General features: G+C 54.7%; 2 protein-coding genes across 2 annotated transcripts in view; one reads left to right on the plus strand and one right to left on the minus strand.

Annotated features, from left to right (window-relative positions):
* The window catches only part of HADHA (hydroxyacyl-CoA dehydrogenase/3-ketoacyl-CoA thiolase/enoyl-CoA hydratase (trifunctional protein), alpha subunit), a 42,426-nt gene extending 34,937 nt beyond the window's left edge, over nt 1-7,489 (plus strand). Inside the window, exons 14-20 of the mRNA XM_005686935.3 lie at nt 559-645; nt 3,411-3,551; nt 4,199-4,267; nt 5,044-5,239; nt 5,932-6,046; nt 6,722-6,867; nt 6,955-7,489. Coding sequence (XP_005686992.1) covers nt 559-645; nt 3,411-3,551; nt 4,199-4,267; nt 5,044-5,239; nt 5,932-6,046; nt 6,722-6,867; nt 6,955-7,100 — 900 coding nt within the window. The 3' untranslated portion in view covers nt 7,101-7,489. The remainder of the gene's footprint in view (nt 1-558; nt 646-3,410; nt 3,552-4,198; nt 4,268-5,043; nt 5,240-5,931; nt 6,047-6,721; nt 6,868-6,954) is intronic.
* On the minus strand, nt 9,377-25,111 carry GAREM2 (GRB2 associated regulator of MAPK1 subtype 2). Its single transcript, XM_018055537.1, is given in 7 exon segments — nt 9,377-11,772; nt 12,287-12,450; nt 13,396-14,226; nt 14,229-14,447; nt 15,364-15,494; nt 21,820-21,960; nt 24,895-25,111. Coding segments are annotated over 7 exon segments (2,622 nt in total). The 5' UTR covers nt 25,007-25,111; the 3' UTR covers nt 9,377-10,748.

Consider the following 25,332-nt stretch of genomic DNA (forward strand, 5'->3'; position numbering starts at 1 on the left):
AAGATCATGGGCTCTATACACAAGTTTACTGCCAAGCCAGGTTTTGCCCATTAGATGCCTACTTTTTTTCCTCTTTCTTCATTTTCATAAAATCCTAATACAGTCCTTTATCCTCATTATAATTGGTCTTTTTTATACCCATTGTTTCAGTGTATCAAATGTATCTTGAACCTTGAGTCTCAGCTCTGATGTTAGGATTCTGCCTGCCCAGATTTGCACAAGTTTGGCAGGTGTGCCTTCCATGTTTTTCATCCAACCTTCTGAATAAAAGTGTGAATAAGTCAAGATTGTGGGCAGAATGCTGAGACAGTCTACATTAGAAACTATTCCCCGGTTCTGTAAAGCTAAGTGAATAGTATTCTTGTACTGTAGATATAATTATAGTGGTGTGCCATTTCTGAGTATCACACGTGTAACATGAAGTAGGCATGCACGTTATGGTTTATTCTTACAATGATGAGGATGACAGAAACCCAGGTGTCGCTCATTGACTTCGCTTTAGGCTGTCGTCACCTCCTGGGCCTACCTGACACATTCTTAAATGCTCTTCTCCTGCAGGTGATTCCAGATCACTGTGTCTTTGCCAGCAACACATCTGCTCTTCCAATCGGTGAGATTGCTACTGTCAGTAAAAGACCTGAGAAGGTAAATTCTGAGCAGAGGAAAATTCTGAAATGTTTTGCTGCTTCAGGCTCACTGATGAAGGCTTAGAACATGAGAAGGGAGAGGTATGGATTATAAAGTGGGTGAGGGTGATGATGTAGTCCCAGAAACTGGTCACAGAAAAGCTAGTAACATGACCAGTGTGAGATGAAGAAACAAGTAAAGTACAACTAAAATATACCTTATAGATGATTTGCATTCTTAATGGGAATTATTATTCAGGCTTAGACTATAAAAGCTACCTTTTTTTACAGTTGGGTATTGAAAGCCAGGCTCTAAAACAAGAGATGCTCCAAAAATAACACTTGAGTTACAGAGCATTTTCTGGTGGCTGTCTGGAATGGGTTTGGTTCCCACTGGGGACCCAGAAATGGAAGATCTCGGGGTGCAGTGGGGTGTGTCCACACATAGGTTTGCTTAGAGCTTCTCCCCAGGACAGGAGAGGGGTAGGTGTAGAAGCACTTCACTGTGAATGTTTGAAACAGTACCTGAAAATTTATCTTTGAGCTTCTGCTCTCTACCAGAGAAATCAAGTGCAGTCATTCAAGGAGAAAAAAATAGTTCACCTCTCTGGAGGATAGCAGTTAGCCTCAGCTAACCAGAACCAGCCAGAAGTCAGCAGGAAATATAAAAGGCCTTTAAACAGCCATAACTGTTAATACAAAGTCCATGTGCTCAAAATCTAAAAGTCTATTGATTGCTGTTCTAATAGCTTGCTGACACAGGGTCATCTTATTTCCCAGCATGCAGCAGATTAGAGGCCATGTGGGCCTGATAGAGGCAGGCTCAGTAATAGCAGGAGGAGGTTGCAGGAAGAAGTAGCAGCTGTGAGTGTGGCCCTGCGGGAAGACACCAGACACAGGGTCAAGGCAGATCTGGCCACGTCATAACCACTCGCAGCAGCTGCTCAGCACTGAGGCAGCAGAGGAGACCCTGATGTTGTGTCTGTGATGCTAACCTGTCCTTCTCCCCCATGGAGCGGAACAAGCAGCACACTTTGCGTTCCTCACCCCCCAGAGACCTTGAGCTTTTGTCGTCTGCTTGCCTGTGTCATCCATGTAAGAGTAAGGCCATGGCGGCCCAAGCAGGGCGACCAGCCTTCTCGACGTGCCCAGGACACAGGCCCTCCAGTACTCCACCTGGGAAGTAGTCTACCTGGGCAGGTCCCAGAAGTCTAGGACAGAGGTGGTCACCTTTTGGCACAACTTTTTTGAGCGATGTAAATAGGTTTTGCCTGGGGTAGTGATTGCATGGGTAGATACACTGTTATCAGAACTTATCAAACTGAGCACTTTTAAGGTCTGTGCATTTCATTGTATATAAATTACACATAGTAAAGACGAACTCCTTTTGCTCAGGAGTATAGACTGAATCAGGTCCTATTTTTTAAAGTATTTTAGACAGAAGTAGAAGAATAATTTAGAGATTAAAAGTAACTTTGGGATTGATAAGTTGGTATGACGTTTCAGTGACCTGTGCGTCACACAATGGGACGTGGGCAGGCTGTGGAGACAGGCCCACCTTGATGGAGTCCCACCCTGCTGTTTACTAACTGACCCTGAGCTACTAATACTAACCTCCTGATTAAGCTTTCTTCCTCATCTAGATAATTAGACTAGTTCACAGTGTTGTAATGGATTACATGTAAAGAATAAATGGTAAATGTACTAATGAACAGTGGATAGTAAGCAGTCAGTCAATGGTAGATATTAGTTATAGGTAAAGTAGGGGACAAGGGCAAATCTATGAATTAATGGATAGACTTCTGTCATAATTTAGTTGTGAAGACTGCCTAACTGTTATTATTGAGGCTGTTGTCAAGTTTTAGCATGTACCAGAATCACCTGGAGGGATTCTTAAACACAGATCTGGGCCCTGCCCCTAGAGTACCTCATTCAGTAGGTCTGGGGAGGGCCTGAGAATTCGCAGTTCTAACATTGCCAGGTGATGCTAGTGCTGCTGGTCCGGGTACTTGACTTTGAGAATCACTGGTTTAGTGACACTTGAGGGAATTTGAGTGTTGAGGAATGTTATTTAAACCCAGGGCAGTCATCCCTCTGTGTCCTTGGGGGATTCGTTCTGGATCCCCAAGTCCCTTATGGAAATAGTGTAGCACAGGGAATTCAGTTACAATACAGAATACAGATACAGGATACAGATACAATTCTGTATCCTCAGGTTTCACATCCAAGGATTCAGACCAATTGGTTGAATCAGATTCAGCCAGTTGGATTGTATTTTGGCTGAACCTGTATGTGCAAAATCTGTGAATGGGAAGGGCAGACAGTATCCTGGTGGTGAGACCCATCTGTGTAAAATCTAGATGCATCTCTGACAGTCCAGCATATTAAGTAATTCTGCCTGTCTCCCCCCACCCGTTAAAAAGTGGACCCTCTCACCCAAACCATCATCATCATTAATATAATTGGAACCCTCACTCATTCTTTCCCAATAAATCTAATTTGGCCTTTAGTTGTGGGTTTGGCATTAATTGTGGATAAGATCCATTGCCCTCAGTGAAAAGCCCTAGAAGCAAATGGAAGAGAATTTTGGGTAGCTCGCCCATGAACATACTGGACTCTTAATCAAAGAACCATGAAACCAAACCATTTGACCATATCAAGCCAGTATTCCCTTACTACAACAGCCTTTCTCTGCAGTGCTTTCCTAGCAAAAAAAAAAGAACCCTAATAAGTTTCCCCTCTCAAGAGTTCTTAAGTCTGGCAGTGTTTCGTCCCCCTTGCCAGGTGATTGGCATGCACTACTTCTCTCCCGTGGACAAGATGCAGCTGCTGGAGATTATCACAACTGAGAAGACTTCGAAGGACACAACTGCCTCTGCTGTAGATGTCGGCCTCAGACAAGGGAAGGTCATCATTGTGGTTAAGGTGAGGAACTGTGGATCAGAGCAGCAGATTCAGAAAAGTGCCATGAAAACTCCTTATATGTATGTCCAGGCTTCTTGGTGACTCTTCAGGGCAAATAGATCAGCCTTTGATATGACTGGGCTTCCCTGGTGGCCCAGATGGTAAAGCATCTGCCTGCAATGCGGAAGACCCAGGTTCTGATCCCTGGGTCAGGAAGATCCCCTGGAAAAGGAAATGGCAACCCACTCCAGTACTCTTGCCTGGAAAATTCCGTGGACCGAGGAGCCTGATAGGCTACAGTCCATGGTGTCACAGAGAGTCAGAAATGACTGAGCGACTTCACTTTCTTTCTTTCTTTGATATGATTTCCCCTTGGTCATCTACAGTACGGACAGTGGTGCAACTACTGCTGAGTCGGGGTCTGGGACACGGTGGGTTCTCCTAACTATTCCAGACCTTGCAGGTGATGTGAGACTATCTCCTGTCCTCTTGGAATCAAACTAGGCTGCCCCCGGCTCTGGCTTGTGCAGTTCAATATTAAGGATTCTGACTGAGATTATAAATCACCTTGAATTTTGAAATGGTTCCTGGGGAAGGGAGGCCGCTTTCCGACTCAGGCAGTGCCCTCAACTGAGGGGCCCATGAGCTCGTGTTCTCTCGCTTTGCAGGATGGACCTGGCTTCTATACCACCAGGTGTCTCACACCCATGATGTCTGAAGTCATCAGAATTCTCCAGGTTGGTATCACTCTCAGAATGTTGGAGGCATCTTCCACTCCTGAAACTAGTTTTCCAGACTGGTAATATCAAGATGAAGAGCAGACTTCCTTCTAATACACTAACTCCTGGCTTTTCTCCAGGAAGGCCTTTTGCTGCCCTTCCATTCCACCCACTGTTGGGACATCATGGGCGAAAATGGGCAGAATTTTAGCTCTGCTCCCCTAGTGTCCTCCCTGCTGCAGTCACCCCGAGCCCTCCCGACATGCTCTATGTGCTGTTTCTGCATCCTCATCCAGAACAGGACCCGTTTTGGTCTGATTGGTGCTGTACCTGCTTCTGCCACAGGCAGACCCTTCTGGTAGCCGTCCAGGTTGGTCAGTGGCAGAAAGGGCGTGGCCACACTCGCCAGGCTCCCATTAGACTCAGGGATCACAGGCCACTGCAGCCCTGCTCCTCGGTGATGTCTCTTCCCTCAGGGTAGGGAACCTTACCACATCTGGCATGGAATCTCGGTATTTTTGAGATTCAGGATTGCAAACAAGAAAGAAATGAATAACTTGTTCCTGTCTAGACTTCCTCTGAATGCCATAGGTTAGGAAAGGCTCACTCTCTCCTGGGGCGCTCCAGCCTCTTTGTGCTTCCCTCTGTGTATCAGTCCCAGTCCTGGGTCTGACCTGGCAGCACCCAAAAGAGAAGTGGGCGCAACACCAGGCTGATTCTGGGAGCAGCACGGGGTTCCCTTAGGGGAGTCTGGGACAGCCTTCCCTGAGGCCCTGGGTTTGCTGCCCATCCAGGAAGGAGTTGGCCCTAAGAAGCTGGACTCCCTGACCACGAGCTTCGGCTTCCCTGTGGGTGCCGCTACACTGGTGGATGAAGTTGGTGTGGATGTCGCAAAACACGTGGCAGAAAATCTCGGCAAAGAGTTTGGGGAGCGGTTTGCAGGTGGAAGCCTGGAAATGCTGCAGCAGATGATATCCAAGGGCTTCCTGGGTGAGTAGCCTCAGAGAAACAGAACTAGCACCATGAGTAACGGTCCCTGCAACCCAAGCTACAGAGGGCCAGGTGAAAGAGTATATTTTCTCAACAGAGCCCACTGTCATAGGGAATTTAAAAATGATTTCATGACAGCCTCTTCTTAGGCTAGGCCTGTAGATTATGGACAAAAGGTGGAACTCTGGCCTCCTGAGGCTCTGCCATTGCCCACGCAATGCAAGATTGACAGGCATTTCATCCCACCCACAGCCTCTACTACACCCATGGTACTGCAGGAGCCCTGCCTCCAGGCTTTCCATGTTCTCTGACCACCTGTGTGGAGAAAGTAAACCTCTGAGTATGTAATTGAGGCCCACCAGAGAGGTGGCTTTCTCTCTTGGTAAAGTAGCGACAAAATCAACACTAGGACCTGGATGTCCGAGGGCCTGGTACTGCAGGTGTGGACATTAACACTCGCCTACACAGCCTTTCCCACCCAGGTACCCAGATTTCCAAGCTCTGAGAAACATAAGCTCTTTTTTCCTTCTCTGCCAGCTCTTCTGACAAATACTAATTTCTGGAGTAGGCTAGATCTACAAATTCAGGAGTGTGGAAGAGAGGCTAGGGCTTTCTAGTAGACTAGCAGAGAAGAGAATTCTCAGTGCTGAGCTCTGAGAAATCATAACTGTCCCTTTTCTTGCTTCTTTTAGGTCGCAAGTCTGGGAAAGGCTTTTACATCTACCAGGAGGGTGTGAAGAATAAGAATTTGAATTCTGACATGGACAGTATTTTGGCAAGTCTGAAGATGCCTTCTCAGCCTGACGTGTAAGTTCAGTTGAGGGTCTATCAGTGTGGAAGTGTATTTCTCACCAGCCCAAAGCTTCTTGGACCCTCCACAGTCCTTTTTTTTATATGATCACCATAGGTGATCAGAGAAAACATTCCTGATTCTTAACACTTTCTGCCTTTCCACATTCCACCTCATTTTCTACCAGACATCAGGGTAAGGACTGCAGCCAAGCCTTGGGAAGACATCTGGATAAGCCGTCCCTCTGAGGGTGCCAGAAAGCAACTAGAAAGTTCTCCTGGGCTTGCTCAACCTGCACACCGTTCACCGTCCCCTATAGTCAGTACCTGCTGATACCAGGACACACTGTCTGCCCTGCAGGGCCTGTTCTCGGTTCTCGTTTCCAGTTAATCAGGGCAGGCAGCTCTCCACTGTCCTTTTCCAAGGGTGGCTCCTGCTCTAGAGGCAGAAGTTCATTAGGGCTGGCCCAAGTGCCAGCAGAGAAGGAAATGGCAACCTGCTCCAGTATTCTTGCCTGGCAAATCCCACGGACAGAGGAGCCCAGCAGTCCATGGTGTCACAAAGAGTTAGACGTGACTGAGCAACTAGCACCCGAGCTCCAGGAGCACCAGCCCTCACTCTCATTCCGTGCCAGGGCCCCTACATCCTCCCCTTGACTCTTCCTCTCCCTGAATGTCTCTCCTTGTTGGCAGCTCCTCAGATGAAGACATCCAGTACCGCCTAGTGACCAGGTTTGTGAATGAAGCCATCCTGTGCCTGCAGGAAGGGGTCTTGGCCACGCCCACAGAGGGAGACATCGGTGCGGTCTTTGGGCTTGGCTTCCCCCCGTGTCTTGGAGGTCAGTCTTGCAAGTCAAAAAGGTAGCTTACTTCACCCCAGAGCTTGTTTCGCTTCTCCTTCAACAAAACCCTCTTTCTGCATTCAGGGCCCTTCCACTTTGTGGATCTGTACGGGGCACAGAAAATAGTGGACCGGCTCCGGAAGTACGAGGCTGCCTATGGAAAACAGTTCACCCCGTGTCAGCTGCTTGTGGACCATGCCAACAACCCTAACAAGAAGTTCTACCAATGAGCAGGCCCTGTCCCCTGCCCACTCGCCCACTAACACCAACCATGGCAGCACTGTTTCTCAACAGAGTGGCATCTAGATTTATCAGAGTGACCAGAAGGAAGACAAACTCTGGCACCGGGTATGTGCCTTGATCAAAGTGCCTTTAGCTAGGACATCTCTCCCTCCCAGCTAGGTCGGGCTGTGATGTAGTTTGTACTTCCTGTTGGAAGGTGGAACCCTCTGTATGCACCAACTTATAAGCCCTGAGGCCTAGGGTGGCAGTGTTTCTGGAGCCATCCTTGTTGCCTGCTCCTCCCGAGAGGCCAGTGGTGGTCACTGGTGGCCAGTGGTGGTGAGGACAAGTTTGCACTCAGCCAGATACTTAACAATAAAAATCAAACTTTTCGTCAGTCTGACTGCCCATTGCCTTCTCTTCTGCCGTTGCCCTTGTGGTGTAACCCCCTTTCCTTCAAAGAGTAAGCTGGAATAAAGCCCTATGCTCTGGGGTAGGAATGTGTTGGGAGCTTGAAGCAGCACCTTAAGAGAGAAATTGCGGTGATGGAGAATGGCCTTCGATCCCTGGGTCTGGAAGATCTCCTGGAGGGAGGGCACAGCAGTTCACTCCAGTATTCTTGCCTGGAGAATCCTCAGGAACAAAGGAGCCTAGTGGGCTACAATCCATAGGGTCGCAAAGAGCTGGACACAACTGAAGTGACTTAGCATGCATGCACGCACATGTAAAGGCTTTGGCTGGGCTTCTGCTTACAGCGGGGAAGAGTCCTGGCTAAACCAAGCAGTAGGAGAGGTATGGAAGGCCAGTGTGTGAGAGAGACTCCTTTTCCCAAACTGTATATCCTCAGTGGACAGTTTTACCCAATTCCTTTCTTGGTATAACTCATTCTTGTGCGTGCTCAGAATGTTTATGGAACATTGGTATTAGGCAGTTGTTCAGTTGCTAAGTCGTGTTTGACTCTTTGTGACCGCACAGACTGTAGCATGCCAGGCCTCCCTGTCCCTGTCTCCCGGAGTTTGCCCAAGTTCATGTCCTTTGAATCGGTGATGCTATCCAACCCTCTCATCCTCTGCGCTAGGCAGAGGAGGTAACGCTTTCCTGGTCAGTACATCCTGCACATCTCAGCTGCCCCAGAGCACAGAAGGTAGGCAATGCCCAAATGCCTACCACCGCCTGCACTCGACTGACACCTCCACTCTTGCCCGCCCTCTGGTGGAGTAAGTTCCTGCACTTGTATTCTGGCAGAAACAGTGCCCAGTTCAGGTAAACAGCTCTGGAGCCCCTCTCTGGGTCTGGCAGAAGGATCCACTGAATGTATAGAATTGTAATTCAGGTCCCATCATGCTGCACCATCCTGACTTGGAGATGTCACCGATCCCTCCTACCTCTGCTCCAGCTGTGAGCACTTCAGTATCCCTCCCTGGTCCCAGTTCTGCTGTGGGGACCAGCAAGTGGGGAGTTCAGCCCCAGCTCTACTGAACACTCAACAGTTGGCTGCTAGGAAGCCAGACTGTTAACACCAAGGCATCTCTGAGTTGGAGTTTTCAGGTGACCCACAGAAGGTAGAGAACTAGAGAACTGATCCTCTACACCAAGGCCAGTAACAGGCTTCCGGGGGTGGGGGCGGCAGTGTCAGGGCAAGGGTCTGAGCAGCCTCAAGGCAGGCGTTTGGACAAGATAGGAAATTAAACCTGGGTAGGAGCATGGGTATCTGAAGTATGATCTTTCCACCCAGCAGCCCTAACTGTGCTGGCTTAGTCACTCAGTCGTGTCCGACTGACCCCATGGACTGTATGTAGCCCGCCAGGCTCCTCTCTCGATGGGATTTCCTAGGCAAGAATACTGGGGTGGATCCATTTCCTTCTCCAGGGGATCTTTCAAACCCAGGTCTCCCGCATTACCGGTGGATTCTTTACCATCTGAGCCACCAGGGAAGCCCAATACCGGAGTATGGGTAGCCTATCCCTTCTCCAGGGGATCTTCCAGACCCAGGAACTGAACCAAGGTCTCCTGCATTGCGGGCAGATTTTTTACCAGTTGAGCTACCAGGGAAGCCCCAGCAGCCCTCGGGAGGTGTGTTGAATTATGCTGAAACATTAATGGGAATTCAAGGTTCTTATAGTTTTGGGACAGGTGAGGGGTTTTCAGAAAGGAATGAGGGCCTCTGAGGAACAAGTGGGCCATGTGCATAACCATTTCCAAGGTCCTCCCCTCCCCAAGGGCACAGACAGCATGCCAGTCGGTCCCCACGGCCCTCTGAAAGAACACAGTTCCACTCACACTGCTCTTCAGTGGTCTAGCATTTATTTCACTAGCCCTCGAGGACTCACTAAGTGGTCCCAACGTCTCAGCATCCCAGTCTCTGTGCTCTACTTTGACTCCCCTCCGTGCTGAGACAGCCTGCTCAGGGCATGAGCGCTGGCACGGCTTCTCTACTCTTAAGATAGAAAAACAGAGAAAATAAATATCTAGATAAGGCAGACGAGAAGGCTGACACCCCTGGGCCTGATACTAGGAGAATTAGTGTGTTCTGGTAAGTGAGACAGAGGAGCTCGGGTGGTGGGTGGTTGGACATGACAGCCAAGCTACTCTGAGTGCCGGCAGATGGTCATGCTCAGGCTTCAGGGCACAAAGCCCTGCTCGGATGCACATGAACAAGCGCAGGAGGGCTCAGCTCCAGGAGGATAAAAGTAGGTTTTCCCAAGCCACCTGCAACAGCGACAGAAAGCCAGGGAAGGACACCAGGTGTTGCAGGAGTCAAGGGATGAGGCAGGAGACCAGTGGGAGTGATTGAAGGCCACCCACCTCAGAATCAGGGTGCAGCTGCCCTTAGAATCACTTGCCCTTCCATAGAAACAGAGTCGTCACGGACTGGACCCAACAGGCAGGACAGAGGGCTAGATGCAGTGAGATCGGGGTGGAGGCCAGAACGCTGGAAACATGGGGAGCAACTGCCTCCCTCACCAGGTAAGTGGGTCAAGGGCAGGGCTGTGGCCTTCCAAAGGCATCACCCGAGAACCAGAGCCCACAGGTGGAGCTCTGCGGTGCGGTGGCTTAGGCTTGTACGCGATACACCTGTGTTCGGGGCCAGGGACCCAGCACATGGTAGAGCAGAGGGGATAGCAGGTAAAAAGGGCATCCCAGAGATATAGAAATTGGCCTTCTGACTCTGAGGCAGCTTGGGGCAGAGTCCACATAGGACAGCGGGCACTTGGGGGATCTGTGCTTCAGTGGTGGGCCGTCGTCTTCCCTCGTCTCCGGACTGCACCTACAAGCTGTGGACTGAGCGCAAGCTGTCAGGGGAGCTCCACGGCAGGACGGAAGGAGCTGTTAGGTTACCACAAAAGCCAGCTTCTGGCTGCCCCGTGGGAATCACAGCTCTGGGCACCCTGTTCGCTGGTGCCTTCAGCCCCTCCCCCATGTACTCTGCACACTCAGAGGCAAGAGGCATGCAGGCATCTGGCCGAGAGGATGCCATTTCCCAGCACGCCTCCCCTGGATTCACTCTCTGTGACTGCTAAGCAGCTGCAGTCCTGGCAGAGATTCTCCCAGCGGCAGGCCCCACCCCGAGGTGGGCTGTCCCCCTGCAGAGGCAGGGCTGGCCCCCGGGGGGCTTCCGGGCCAAAATTCCAGTCAAGCGGCCCCAAACCGGAAGGTCAGATCTTGGGCCGCCAGCCTTTGATGAACTGCATGATCTTCTTGACCTGCAGCTTGGTCAGGCGGAAGTCATCTGCCAGGATGTCCTCACTGAGCTGCACAAAGATGCTGCCGTCTATGCGCTCTCGGGCAAAGAAGCTGACCACATCTTCTGAGAGCCCGATGAAACGCAGACTTCGGGAGACCTCCTCCAGGGAGAGTGCAGAGAGGTCAGCAGGGGGCTGCCAGGAGGTGGCTTCTCGGCCTCCCCAGGCCGTGGCCCCATCCCGGGGACTGGCAGGAGGCCCTTCGAGGCGCCCCTGGGTGAGAAGGAGTCGTGCTCCACCAGCCTCGGGGCCCTGCGGGGCCACTGGTGACAGTGGGGCGGGGCCCTGCCGCAACATCAAGCCTTCAGGCTCAAAGGCCTTGGGGGGTCCAAGCGGCGAGAGGCCGGGCCCAGGTGCCCCCACGGCTCTGGGCTCCTGACAGCGCAGCAGCTCAGGCTCTGGAGAACTGCCCCGGCCCAGCTCAAAGGGGTCGAAGGGCTCCAGGGAGGGTTCCTGCCACTCAGAGGAGGAGGAGGAGGAGGTGGGACAGGAGGAGGCAGAAGCTGCCGAGTAGGCCTGGCCTGGAGAGCCCAGGCCTGGGGAGTAAGCAGGACTGGAGGTAGCCAGGGGACCTGAGGGAGCTGCAGGCCCGGAAGAGGAGGCCACTGAAGGGCCCGTGGGGTAGGCAGGCACGGAAAAGGGGTTAAGAGCTCCAAACGGAGCAAAGCGTTTCTGGGAGTGGGAGGGCTTGAATGGAGGTGGGCAGCCGTGGTAGGTCTTGGCGGGGGTGTCAGCGCCCAGGAGGGGGGCAGCTCGACTACTCAGGGGCTCCACAAGGGCACGGGAGGCCTGGCTGGGCTGCGTGGTCGACGGCAGGGGGCCTGGGGGTGGACGGCTGGAGGACTCGCCCACCTTGCAGTCTCCCCAGGTGCAGGGGTAGCAATAGAGGGAGTAGGCATCGGGTGACGGCGAGCCACTGCCACTTCGGGACCCCGCCCTGCAGACAGAAACACAGACACAGACAGACAGGTAAGCAGAGCAAGATAGGCACACACCTGTGCCACCACAAACCACCATTCCGCCAGGTTACAGAGATCTCAGCCATGCTGGCCCGTCCAGCCCCCAGCCCCAAGGCCTGAGACCCTCTGGGATTGCTCTGTTCTTCCCTCCAGCAACCTGCACTCCAGGAAAAACTGAACTGAACTACACAGAAAATTTTCAATGCCAAGGACTACTCCATCCTGCAGCAGACCTCAGTCTGGAAGGAAAGAGAGCCACACTCCCACGCAGTCATCACCATTTAGGTAAGCAGCCAACTGAGGCAGGAAGCCCCAGACCCCAAGGGCCCCTCCCTCAGGTTCGGCTCAGCAATGTGCACCCTCCAAACCCGGGGGTCTGCAGTCTTCCTCTTCCTCACACTGGCTCCCCTCCCCACCCTCTCCCTGTCCCCCTCCCCTGCTTCCATCCACCTGAGGTGGCCCAGGACCCAGAGAAGGAAGGGAGGGGCTCACCCATCCTGGAGGCCAGAGGAGTAGTAGGAGAGGCTGGAGCTGGGGGAGTGGACGGGCTGCAGCTTAGGGAAGCGTGGGGGTACTGGGGGGCTACCCGAGAGCCGGCTACTGCCACCCCGCGGGGGCACAGGAGGGGCGTTGAGCAGGCGACACTCCTCCTTCACCTGCAAGCACAGGGCCATGATGCCACCCCCTGTCCCCAGGCAGCTGGGTAAGGGGGTTGCCTGCGACTGACCCACTTTGCCAAAAGTCGGCCTTGCTACTCAGCCACCCACCCCAGCCCTTCTCGTCATCTCCAGCCTGTCAGACTCATTGAGAGTCCACAACACACACAACTGTCCCCTGTGGCCTTCGAAATCCATCGTGAATGTAAGAAGAAACGGAGTAGAGAAAACAACAGGTAGACATATTCCTTCCTCAAGGGAAAGGAGAGAAAGAAGACGACAAAGGTGTAATGAGAAGGGAAGGAAAAGCATCTGCCATCTGGATCCCTTTCTCATGGGTCAAACACTCAAAGGGGACTCCAAGGGATATTAATAGGTGCTGTATATAGTCTGTGGACAAGTCCTGTTGGAAACTTCTGTGTTAAACCCAGATGAATGGGTTTCTGACCTGCAGGACTTCTCAGAGCCTAATAATAAACAATGGATACTCTGTGGCTCCAAAGTGAGGATGGGGAGAGCTGGGATTCAGACTATATTTTCCAAACTTTCTTCACCCTAGACCCTTCTTTTCACCAGACAACTTAAAGGAGCCTTTGTTCTGTGGAACCTTCTGGGTAATGCTGTTCTAGGCTCATCCCATACTCTATGAGGCTAGGGACCTGCTGGTATCTTTGTCCCCCAACTCCCAAGCCCACCGTCCATGGTACTCCTTCCTACAAAAGCGCCTGCGTCTCTTTCTTTTTTTTTCTCCTCCCTCCCCACCTCTGGCCACCCTCTGTCGCACACCTCGCGAGCTGGAGACCGAGATGCCAAGGCAGGGGCCCAGGAGAACAAGCTTTCCAAACCCAAACCCTGCCCCGTGGCTGGCCACCTCCCTGGAAGGCCAGGCCCACAGAGCTCAGCGCCCGGCCTCCCACCCTCCTCGCCTCCACCGCGTCCACTCACCGCCTCGGATTTGGGAGGCACCGGAGGCGGCGCCGCCTCGGGCTCCAGGCGGGGCGGCCCGGCGGCTCCGAAGGAGATGAGGTCGGGCCCCGGGAGCGGCCGGGTCCTGCCCTCGACTTGGCCCTCGGCTGCCTGGTGCGTCCACAGCTCCTCGTAGGGGATCTCCGCGGGCGGCGCGGCGGGCTCCGGCCCGCCGGCCCAATCGGGGATCACGTACTCCTGGTCGCCGTCGCCTGGTGGGCCGGGGCCGGGGGCGCGGGCGGGCACGAGGGCGCGCGGGGGCGCGGGCAAGCAGAGGCGCGCGCGGCGCGGGCTGGCGCAGTCTTCGGCCAGCTCGGCGGGCGCCTCGCGCACGGCGGTCGAGTACTCGTCGGGGTCGAAGCGTTCGCGGCAGTAGGAGGCGCTGTCGCGCACCAGGCGCTCGACGCGCGGGTCCCCGGCCAGGAGGCCCTGCGGCAACGCGAAGCGCGGCGTGTTGGTGAGCAGCAGGAAGTGCAGCGGCGCCGGTCCCTCGCGGCGCAGCGCCAGCCCCAGCACCACTGTCTTGGAGATGATGCTGACCAGCTTGTAGCAGTGGCCCTCCCGCACCGGGTGCAGGTCGTAGGGGTTGCGGGGTGGCCGGCTGGGCACCAGCACGTTCACCGGGAGCCGCACGCGCTCGATAATGGCGCGCACCGTGTGCTCGCCCTCCTGCATCTGCAGCTCCAGCGGGCTGCGCGTGCTGAAGCGGCCCTGGCACTGGAAGGGCAGGCTCAGGCTCTCGTTGGTGCGGTGGTTCATGCAGATGAGGCAGGGCATCTTGCCTTTGATGGGCCTGGCGCCCCCGCCGCCCCCGCGGCCCCCGCGCCCCCCGGGCCGCCGCTACCGCCGCCGCCCACCCCAGCCAGCGCTCCGGCCCGGCCCAACTTGCGCAGCAGGGTCGTGAAGCGCGAGCGCTCCTTGGTGGTCTTGGCGCACAGGATCTCCGCCTGCCCCATGAGAGTGAGCTCGTCACCCGCGTGCAGCGTGAAGTTGTACACCTCGCTATCCTCGCTGAACTCTCCTGACACCACCTGGGGATCCCAAAAACAGAGGGAGGCCTTAGCCCCAGCCGGGGAAAGCCAGTCCGGGGACCCAGGAGGGCAACCCTCCTTTTGGGGCTTTCCCAAGATCAAGAGCACTGGACTGAGGACATGCATTCTGTAGAGGCCACGTGGTCACAGTGGTGCAGCCTCAGAGTTACCTCTTGGAAACGTAATTATTTTATTTGCTGTAAGGATTAAATAGACTATAAAGTAAGTGTTAATCGCTCAGCCATGTCTGACTCTGTGACTCCATGAACTGTAGCCTGCCAGGCTTCTCTGACCATGGGATTTCCCAGGCAAGAATACTGGAGTGGGTTGTCATTTCCTTCTCCAGGGATAGGACTGGGTCTCCCACATTGCAGGCAGATTCATTACTATCTGAGCCACCAGGAAAGCCCTAAATAAACTTTATGTATACTGAAATACTTTGAAAATATTCAATATACAGCAATGCTTGTATTTTTTACAATTGGGCAATAATAATCCTCCACCTATTCAACAAGACTACTCTGAAGAGGAATGAATTGATGGATAAGAAAAGGGTTTGCAAACAGTAAAGAGCTACATTAAGTGGGGGACTGTTCGCACTCTATGTCTCCACAGCCACCACCCCCACGGGTAGATGCTAGGATGGCTGCCCTGAAAGATCTCCCAAGTCAAGCCATGGACCTCCACACACATACCTCCACACACACTTCCTGCTTCCCCACCTTTTGCAGGAAGTTCTTGGGCCCAGTTCCAGGAAGTTCATACACCTAGCCAAAGACTTTCAGGGAGCTGCCAGAAGCCACACTGTGACACTTCTACCTCTCAGAACCTAATGGGAACCCTCCAACCAGGGTCAGGCTTCCCCCTGAGGATAATGGAACCTGGGGGCACCATGTCCAGTGCAGAAAGGACTGACCTTGACACTGAAGGTGATGGCTTCCATCACAAAGATGCGATCAGGAAAGACGCTGGCCACCTCCTCCACGCTGCTGAAGTATCTCACTGGCTCCCGAACATCCCGGGCCTGCTCCAGGAGCTTGAACTTCCCTGCACAGGAGAGAACGCAGGCTGCTAGGGTGGGCCTGCTTGCTGGGAAGCCTAGCCTGCATCCTGAGAGGCCTCATGGTCCCATCTTTTGCCCCTCATCTCAGCCAGTCCCTCTGGCTCAGGTGGGCAGAAGGGCAGGTTTGCACTAGTGGAAGCTGGTCAGCTGGTTCAAGACTCAGGAGGTAGGTGAGCACAGATTCCTAGCAAATAGAGCACAGCCCGTACCCAGTGGAGAGTTTGTGGCTGTGTGACAAGGCCAGCAGCTGTCTGCCTAGAGAAACTCAAGGGCAAACTGGTACCCAAACACTTGAACACCAACATTAGTGTGGCAATGGGGATGCTGATGCCTAGCTTGGTCCCAGCCCAACTCTGATTTGCTATGACCCAGACAAATCCCTTCCCCTCTCAGAGATTTTGAATCCTCATCTGAAGAAGCTGGAGCAGATGTTTGCAGGCCCTGTCTGAATCTGGCCTCCTGTGTTAGCTTTAGATTGCTAACCCACACTGATGCAATGGGCAAACCAGGGCCCAGCCCCAGGCTTTGGAGACCCAAGGAGAGCCACTCTGACTCCTGATCTGTTCCCAAACCCCGCTGTGGTCCAACATCCAGCGCCACTGTCCCAGAGGCCTCAGATCTGAGCCCAGCAAGCTGCCTCCCTCAGACGAGGTCTTCCCGATCTGCAGTCCGAGGCTGTGTTTCCAACTGGCTCAGCAGATGCCCCCAGAAGACACAGGCTTTAAAGAATGATGCTAATCTGTAACGCTGACAACCCTCTGTGTCAACTGTCTGGCCTCACTGGCCACATACCTTTTATGTGCCCACCTTGTTGTTGTTTAGTTGCTAAGTCGTCCCCACCTCTTTTGCAACCCCAGGGACTGTAGCCCACCAGGTGCCTCTGTCCATGGGATTTCCCAGGCAAGAATACTGGAGTGGGTGGCCACGTCCTCCTCCAGGGGATCTGCCTGACCCAGGGATGCAATCCGTGTCTCCTGCATTAGCAAGCAGATTTTTTACTACCGAGTCACCTGGGAAGCCCCATGTGCCCACTTACATGAGCACAAAGACAGGCTGTGAACCAGGCTGGCATCCGGCCTCTTTTTAGGCCTTACACAGGAGGAAGAGAGTCTTGTATAGGTTGAGAGAAGACAAGGTGACTCTAACTTCTGCAGTGTTTCTGGCGGTTGCTGCCTATTACATTCATTTATTCATTCCACACGCATTTATAGAGCACCTACTGTGTGCCAGACACTAGCCTAGGCCCAATGAGGGGGGCAGATCTGGGTAAGATATGATCTGCCCTCAAGATACCAAATCCAGATACAGTATGTGATAGCAGGGTGTGATGGGATGGCAGGATGGCTACAACACACTCGACAAAAGACGAGGAGACCACCAAGTTGGGGGAAATCTGCCTGGCAGTGTGGGGGGACCGTAAGAATGAATCTTACAGAGTGAACATTCCACACAAAAGAAACGGCATGAGTCAAGACACATGGTCACAGAAGCAGACTGCCTGCCAACACGGTGAGTGCCTGGGGAGAAGGATTTGAGGGGGTGATGGCGGGGTGAAGCAAACAGCGACTGGGCTATGAAAAGCTCTGAATGCCATATGGTAGGACTTTATTCCATAAGAATGAAACCCACTGGAGTGTTCTGAGCAAAGAAAGACCAAGATCAAAGGTGAACTCTACAAAGATAACAGGGACACTTAGGTAAATAACCCAATAACAAGTTCTGGAAAAGAGCAGGGGCATCAGCTGAGGGGAGAGCAAAAAACAAACAGAACAAGGGGTACAGGTTCCAGCAGGGAGCCTCATCAGACTGCGGTGACTGCTGAGTGGTCAGGGAGGAAGGGGTTGCAGCTACCAGCCTGGTCAGAAACGGAGACAGCAGAGCTGTTAACCAAAACTGGGACCCTGGAAGGAACCAGTGGGGAGTGAGAGAGTCAATTCCTACGCAGGCTGATAAGAAATCTGGGGGTGCCCAAGGAGAGAGGGGTCTGGGGATCTCAAAGAGGAGAAAAGGACAAACTTTTTTTTTTTCCTCTACATTCCTTAGTCACATCAAACGTTTTTTCCTTTAAGAACTGATGATTACACAACAAACAACTCAGTTTAAACTCTGTACTAAGGATTATATGACAACAATGTATCCTGCTTGAGGACAGTTTCTCCTTCCTGAAAATCTTCTGGCTGATCCTGTTATCTTAAAATGTAAATTATGGGAGTGGGTCTAGTAAGATCTTTACAACCTTGAGACATGCTTTTGATTTATTATAATAACTAATTTACATAACTCCTGATGTCTATGTCAGAAGCTTTCTCTGTCCCTTGTCATACTTTAATAAAACTCTGCTACACAAATGCTCTTAGTGATCAAGCCTGGTCCCTAGTCCCAAAGCTAAATCTTCAGAGATCACGGATCCGACACTGTGCACCGTAAGCTATCAGGAGCACGGGCCAAACTGGGGAGGCCAAATGAGGCCCTGCAGGTGGTGCTCCTAAGGCAGGCAGGTGAGCGTGTGGGTGCAGGGCTTGGGGAAGTGTCGTCAGAAGTAACAGAAGATCACCAGCCCGCGAGAGGCAGTGTCAGCTGTGGGGCAGGCCAGATAGCTCAGGGAAGAGGAAGAAAAGAGGATCCCGACCCATCGGGGACCCCCTTCCCAGAGAAATCCCACAGTGTACTCCTAGCAGGAACACACACAGCATTGTATATACAGCATGGGGGTTGTGGTGGGTTCAAAGCCCAACCAGAACCCAGATAGAGACACCTGTCCTAATGCAGGGTGTGCAGAGCAGATAGCCTGGGGCAGCGCCTGCAGCGTCAACATCTAAGAGCAGGGAAAGGGAGAATCAAGAGAGGGGGAAATGCCCAGAGAAAGCCAGAGGGAATGCACCCCATCCCTACCCCATCCCCTGCTCCAACCACTCTGAGACCCTGGTGGGAAAAGGCCTCAGAGGAGCCACAGCCCTAGAGGGCAGCAGGGATATCCTGGGGAAGGGACCGAGCAGGTCAGGAATCACAGGTCTGCCACCATCCAAGAGTGGCCCCCGTCCCTCATCCAGTCGCCGCCCCCATAACCACACACAACCACCCCCACCACCAATTCCAAGCAGCCAGGCAGGGAGAAATGCCCACTGCCCCCTGTGGGGAGAGCTGGAGCCAAGTCAGGGCTAGAGCCGGGGGAGGATGTGGCAGGGAAGATCAATGTAACCATGGTAGCCAGCACCACCCCCTCTGCCGCAGCCTGAGCCCAGCACCGGTCATCACTGCCGGGAGGAAGGAAAGAAGACCTCTGGGGAGTGATGCTTTGGCCCCTGGAAGACTTCTCCTCCCTCTGCGGCCCCACTGGGGGCAGCTTCCTCTCCTGCCCTCCCCCTACAAGAGACAAGAGGTCTTCACCCGCCCCCCCGCCCCGACCCCCGCGGCTCTAGGGACCTGCCCCACCCTGGCCTGCCCCTCCTCCCTGCCCGAGACTCCCAAAGCACATTATCGCGGTCCTGACCGTCCCTTCCAGCCTGAAGCTGGGTCTTGTTTGTCAACGCCCCCTGCCAGCAGCTGACCCAGAGCAGATACTCCTTAAAGAATGGTGGATAAATGCACAGACTTGACAGTCGGACAGACCTGGTGCCACCTGCCACCTGTATGGTCTTGAGCAAAGTATTTAATCGCTATAGGCTTCGGTTTTCTCATTGGTAAAATGGAAGCATACAACTTGGCTCACGGGGTGCTCCGCAGGGTCCCGAAGGCCGGTCTCCCTGCCTCCCCCGGCGGTGAACCTTGGCCTGGAGACCCGGGTCTCCAGCAGCGCCCCACTACCCGACTCGGGGCCAGGCACCGCCCTGAGCGCTCCTTCCCGCTCCTTCCCCCACCCCACCCCGCCCACCGCGGCGGCTTTCTCCAAGGTCCGCAGCCTCCGCCCCCGCCCGCCCGCCAGCCCGCGCTATTACTAATTCATTAGGAGAAACCAGCGTCGGGCTGTGCACTCAGAGCTTCCTCGTTTACCTGCCGACGGCCTCTCCCCCTCCTAGGGGGGCTTCGACCTCCCCAGCCCCCGCAACCAGGCGGGGCAAGAGCAGCCTACCGGAAAGATGGGTCAGGGATGCGAAACCTCTGCTAGCCAGCTGTCACCCCATGATCACCGCCATACACAGTCAAGGGGCCACCAAAACCCATGGGGGGAAAGAGCCAGGAGCTCCGTGGACCCACAGTTCCCTAGGAGACTCTGGATCTCGGTTTCCCTGATTTGTTTTGGTTTTTATTGGCAGCGGGATCTTATTCCCCGACCAGGGATACAACCCCCGCCCACTGCAGTGGAAGAGAAGAGTCCAGTGGTTACTGGAGCACCGGGGAAGTCCCCCAGTCTTTGCTTTTTTGTCCCAATGAGATGACCTGGGACTTTTCCCTGGACCAATGCCAAATAACCAGGCTGGGAAGTTTCTAGCTTGGGCAGGCCTTCCCAGGGGCCCCAGGACAGAACCCCAAGTCAGAAAGATACTTGAGTTTCCTCATCTTCAAAATGGGGTGTGGGAACTACAGGAATACAAGTTCACAGGGTGTTGTAAAAAGCAGAAGCCCTGTAAAGGGTTTGGTCCTGTCCCACTGACTCAGGGGAGAACCAGGCAGGGCCAGAGGGGGAACAGCAGACCTGTGAAGAAGGGGCTGGGAGCCTTCCCAGCTCCAAGGATTCCAAGCTTTGTTGCAGGGTGAAAGTAAAAATCGCTCTGTCATGTTTGACTCTTTGAGACCCCATGGACTGTAGCCGCCAGGCTCTTCTGTCCATGGAATTCTCCAGGCCGTTTCCCTTCTCCAGGGGATCTTCCCAACCCAGGGATGAAACCAAGTCTCCCACATTGCAGGCGGATTCTTCACTATCTAAGCCACCAGGAAAGCCCTTTTTGGGGGTGGGTAGCAGTTAAACACAGAACTGATCTAACTCCTAACTCCTGGAGCTCTGTAAGACTTCCTCAGAGGGTTGCTATGAGGCTGTGATGGTGACAAAGCTCTGCCCAGTGTCTGGAAAGCAGCACATGTTGATACACAGGAGCTGTGGGCTCCTGGGCTTGCATAGGGGCATCTCTGGGCTGACGGCCACCAGTCTTGCACCCTTCTCATTCAGGGAACAGCAACCCTGCATCCCTGATGTGGCAGCCAGCACCAGCCCAAGAATCGAGATGCCTGGGTGCTAGCCCTTGCTCTTCTGCTTAATAGCTGTGTGACCCTGGGCAAGTCATTTCCCTTCCTAGGCCTTCTGTTCCATCCTGTGTAAAATGAAAGGGCTTCTTTTTTTAGAAGCAGAATTCTTTCTTCAAACAAAATCTTTAGGACATCAGCATCACATATAAAACAGATAAAAGTAAATATTCATTGTTGTTGTTTAATTGTTAAGCTGTATCCAGCTCTTTGCACGCCCCTGGACTGTAGCCCACCAAGCTCCTCTGTCCATGGGATTTCCCAGGGAAGAGTACTGGAGTGAGTTGCCATTTCCTTCTTCAGAGGATCTTCCCGACCCAGGGACCGAACTCATCTCCTAGGTCTCCTGCACTGGCAGTCAGGTTCTTCACCACTGAGCCACCAGGGAAGCCCTGGTCTCTAGCGTAATTTTATTAACAGTTTTTAAATTTTAGCGTTCACTTAAGAGTCAATCAATGGGGACTTCCCTGGTGGCACAGTGGTTAAGACTTCGCCTTCCAATGCAGGGGGATCCCTGATGGGGAACTTAGATCTCACATGCCTTGGTGCCAAAAAATCAAAACATGAAATATAAGCAGTATTGTAACAAATTCAATGAAGACTTTTTTTAAAAAGTCAATCAATGAAAACAATAAATTTAACACAAACATCAAAAAACAGGATTAACGCTAACAGATACAGCCATATAATCAGCCTGGGCATCCCTTTGTTTCTATGCCTTTGGGTTGCGCAATACTGAGAGAATCCTGGCAGGAGATATTTTCTTTGAGGCTCTGTACAAAAAGGGTTAATGAGGCAGATTGTGGTACACACCAAATGTCTCTAGTCAGAGTTTAAGGTTTGACTTGTAGTGGTATGAGGGTGTGGATTTTTTTAATCATTAGTTTCAAATCTACTTTAAAATGGGAATCAAAGGTTTGCAACCAGAAACCCAGGGCTTCACAGAACAGTATGGAAACCACTGGACCCTAACTCTAACCCTAACCTTAGTCACCACCACCCCCGCCCTGCCCCCGCTCCCTGCAGCTCTAAGGAAAAGCCAGTCACCAACATCCAGTGCCCAAGACTTCCTGCACCCATCCCCCTGCCTACATCCCCCACTGGCTCTGTGCCATCTGTCCCTGGGCACACCTGGGTACTGCAGGGGGATGTCAATCTTGGGCCCGATGACGTAGTGGCCCTCCTCCAGGGTGTGGGCTGTCACCGTGGTCCACTGGCGGCAGGAATGAATGAGCAGGATGTCTCGCTCACTGACGCCCTCGGCATACTCCCCTGGGAGGGGGCAGGAGGACAGAGAAGGGAGGAGAGAAAAGAGAACATTAGGAGGGGCAGAGAGACAGGGTGACCTCCTCACCGAGACATCGCCCGAGGACAGCTCCCCATGATCCCTGTCCAGGCCAGCAATGCTCCAGGGATGGGCGCTGCCAGCTGTGAGCTCAGGGCTGAATCAGGCCCCGTCTCTCAGGGCTCAGGCTTCCGATGGGGCCCCAGCAACCAACCCAGCCTCCATCCTGCATTTATCATTCGACTGGACTGCCTGCTGTCCCAGGGCGTGTGCTGGAGCCAGGGGCTCCTCCCTCCAGGAGCCCTCAGGCCCAGGGGGCGGGAAGTGGGGAGAGATGTGAACAGAGGATACGGGCCCAGTTTGAGGCACTGAATAGAGGCAGTCTGAGCTCTCACAGAAGGGGCAGCAAACCAGTTGCGGGGGAGAGGGGCAGCAGGGAGGATGGGAGACAGTGCTGAGCAGCAGACACTTGGGCTGGACCTCAGAACCACAACTCACACCAGCAGAATTCTCAGCTCCTGGGCCAGGAAAGGAGGGTCTTGTTGGGGGCCCAGAGAGGGCTGAGAAGGGGTCGTCCATTGTGGAGCCCAGAGCTGTGGGTCACTCAGGTCAGGAGAATGGTGGAGCTTAGAGGAGCTGATTCACGGCTCCCTTGGGCAGCCCTTTCCTTCTCACCCACTGCCACAGACAGGCTCCTTCATCCAAGGGACCCCAAAGGAGAGGGAACATTTGGGGTCTCAGATACCCCCTGGCCCCACCTCAGAGAAGCTGCTTCTTGGCATTCCCTCTCAGAGCCCTTCACCTCCCAGTTTGTGGGACACAGTGATGAAGGCCAGAGTTGGGGGGGGCAAGGGGGTGGATTTAGAAGCGGAGGAGGATAGTCCTAGGGGAAGCTGCACTGGGGCAAAGGTGTTAGGAGGGGCCCGGGCCCCAGAGGCTCCAACCCCAGCAACAGTTTCCAGGAGAGCAGGAGGCTGGCCCAGCTTCCAGGAGGCCTTGGAGCCGTTTCCTGGATGCAGCTGGTGGGTAGGGTGGGGGTGGGGGACGCTCCCTCCAACACAACTTAATAAATTTCTGCCACCCAACCAAATGGGAAATGGTTTACTCTGATGGCTGGGGACTCCCTGAAGTATGTGCATTTGATGTGGGGAGGGGAGTGGAGAGGAAGATGTGTTCAGGACCTTCAGGGAGGGCCTGGCTCTCACCACGTGTATGTGTATATCTGGTTGGGGGTGTGGGGCTTTCTCCTCAACTCCTCACCTGGGGCAGAGAATGTTCTCCTACTCTGTAACCTCCTCTTAGAGCTCTCTTAAGCCCCAGTCTGCCCTTCCAAGGGATGCAGGCCACAGCCACATAGGACACACTCCAACCATAGATCAAGGTCACCAACAGTGGAGACAGCACAGCCACCTGGATCACAGCGACAGGGGCTTGTCACCCCTATGACACAACTCAGTCTCACGGTCACACTAATGCGTGGGCCAAGACATACCTTTGATCACATATCACAACTCACAATTTTGATAACAAAAGGTGACGACAGCCATAGCCACCACTGTCACAGACAGATGGCTGGGCATTACACCAGTTGCTCATGCTTTCATTCAGTCAGTCAGTCCTTCCATGATCTTTGTCAGGCAGGATGACCTACCTCCAGGAGCCAGCGGCCCAGTAGGAGGACAATAAACTGACCATTATAATGGGTGCACAGCAGGAGACAAGACAAGGGGCCAGGGGTCAAGGGAGCCCAAAGGAGGCCTGTCTGTCCTCAAAAAAGCCCCCAGGAGGGGAAGATGCCAAAGAGGATGCGTGGGAAAGTGGCCAGGCACGACGTAGGACCAGCATATTCCATTCACGCGCAGACACACACACAGCTTTGCTGTTGACGTCGGCATCACACGCTGATCATGGGCAAGAACAAGACACTAGACAGCCAGGCACCCCTGCCCGACGGCCCAGGCACAGATGCTTCACCGAGCCCGCTCCTGGACACGCTGACCCTCGCTGTACCCACTCCGGGCCGCCGCGGGTCGGCGGAGAGGCTGCTGGCCCCAGCGAAGAGGAGACGAGCCTGAAGCCGCGGGCCGCATTAGCATTCAGGGAAGCGAGTGTGCCAACGCGGGCCAAACCCCTATTCTTCTCACACACAAAACCCCCGGCCTGGCTGCCAGCCCCGGCTACCGCCCCTCCCCCAGCCAAGCGGCCCCCTTTTCCTGAAACGGTCCCCTTGCTCTGGGCAGCCTCCGGGCACCCCTCTCGGGCCCCCAAGCATCCGCAGAGCAACCTGGGCCCCCGGGGCCCCAAGGAGAAGTGGAACAAGATGCGGGAAGGGCCGGGGGTAGGGGGTGGGGGGCTTGGGGGCGCGCCCGGAGGGAGGACTCGCTCCTTCAGGCCCAGAGGTGGCCTGCCGGTCCGCGGGGGCGGAGGCTGCCCACCACCCCCGGGCCGCGAAAGGAGGGTGCGAGAAGAGTCCCAGGAGGGCTGGGGTAAGGGTGGGGGCGGCGGCAGTGTGAAGACAAGAGTCCGAGGCCCAGGGATGCGGGAGGATCGAGGTGAGAGGCCAGAGACAAAGAGACGGAGGGGGGCGCGGCGCGGACGGGGGTCCGAGGGCGGCGAGAGAAGGGGGTGCACCGACGGGACGGGCTGGGTGACTCCGCCAGGCTCCGGGGTCCAGCGGGGCCGGAGAGCTCTCTCCGGGGCCCGGCTCCAGTCCCTGTCCCAGGTTTCTGTCCCTGTGCCCGTCCGCGGGGCCCGGGAGGAGGCATCCCCTCGGTTTCTGGACCCCGGGTCTCCGGGGAGGCGCGCCGGGAAGAGAGCGAGGTCCGCGCGGACGAGCGGGAGCGCAGGGGCCGCATCCTCACGGCCCCGCTGGCACCTGCCGGGAGAGCCCCCGCGACCCCTCTCCCCAGCACCCCCGGTACCTGGCCCGAGGCAGGCGAGCGTGGGCAAGCGGCAGCGGCTGACGATGAGGTCCAGCGGGAAGGCGCCCATGCTCCAGCGCAGGCCGGCCAGCCCGGCCGCCAGCTTCTCCATGGCATGGGAGCCCCGGGGTCGCCGTCCCGGGGCCCCGACGACCGGTCCCGTGCGGCCCGGGCTCCCGCGCCCGCCGCCACCTCCTGGGGCCGCCGCGGCGCTCCCCGCCTGGCAGCCCGGCCCGGGGCTGCGGGCGTCACGTGGTCGGCCTCCCCGCGGGGCGCGGGCCCCCGCCACCCGCCCCTCGCCCCACCCCCAGGCCTCCAAGTCCCGCCTCCCCGCCCGCCCGGTTCCCTCGCCCCCTCCCCGAGTGTCCAGGTGACAGCCGGGGACCGGCGACCCCAGGCGGGCGCCCGGAGGGTAATCGAGGACGCGAAGCGGCATCT

This window comes from Capra hircus, chromosome 11 (genome assembly GCF_001704415.2).
Source record: "Capra hircus breed San Clemente chromosome 11, ASM170441v1, whole genome shotgun sequence".
Taxonomy (NCBI): domain Eukaryota; kingdom Metazoa; phylum Chordata; class Mammalia; order Artiodactyla; family Bovidae; genus Capra; species Capra hircus.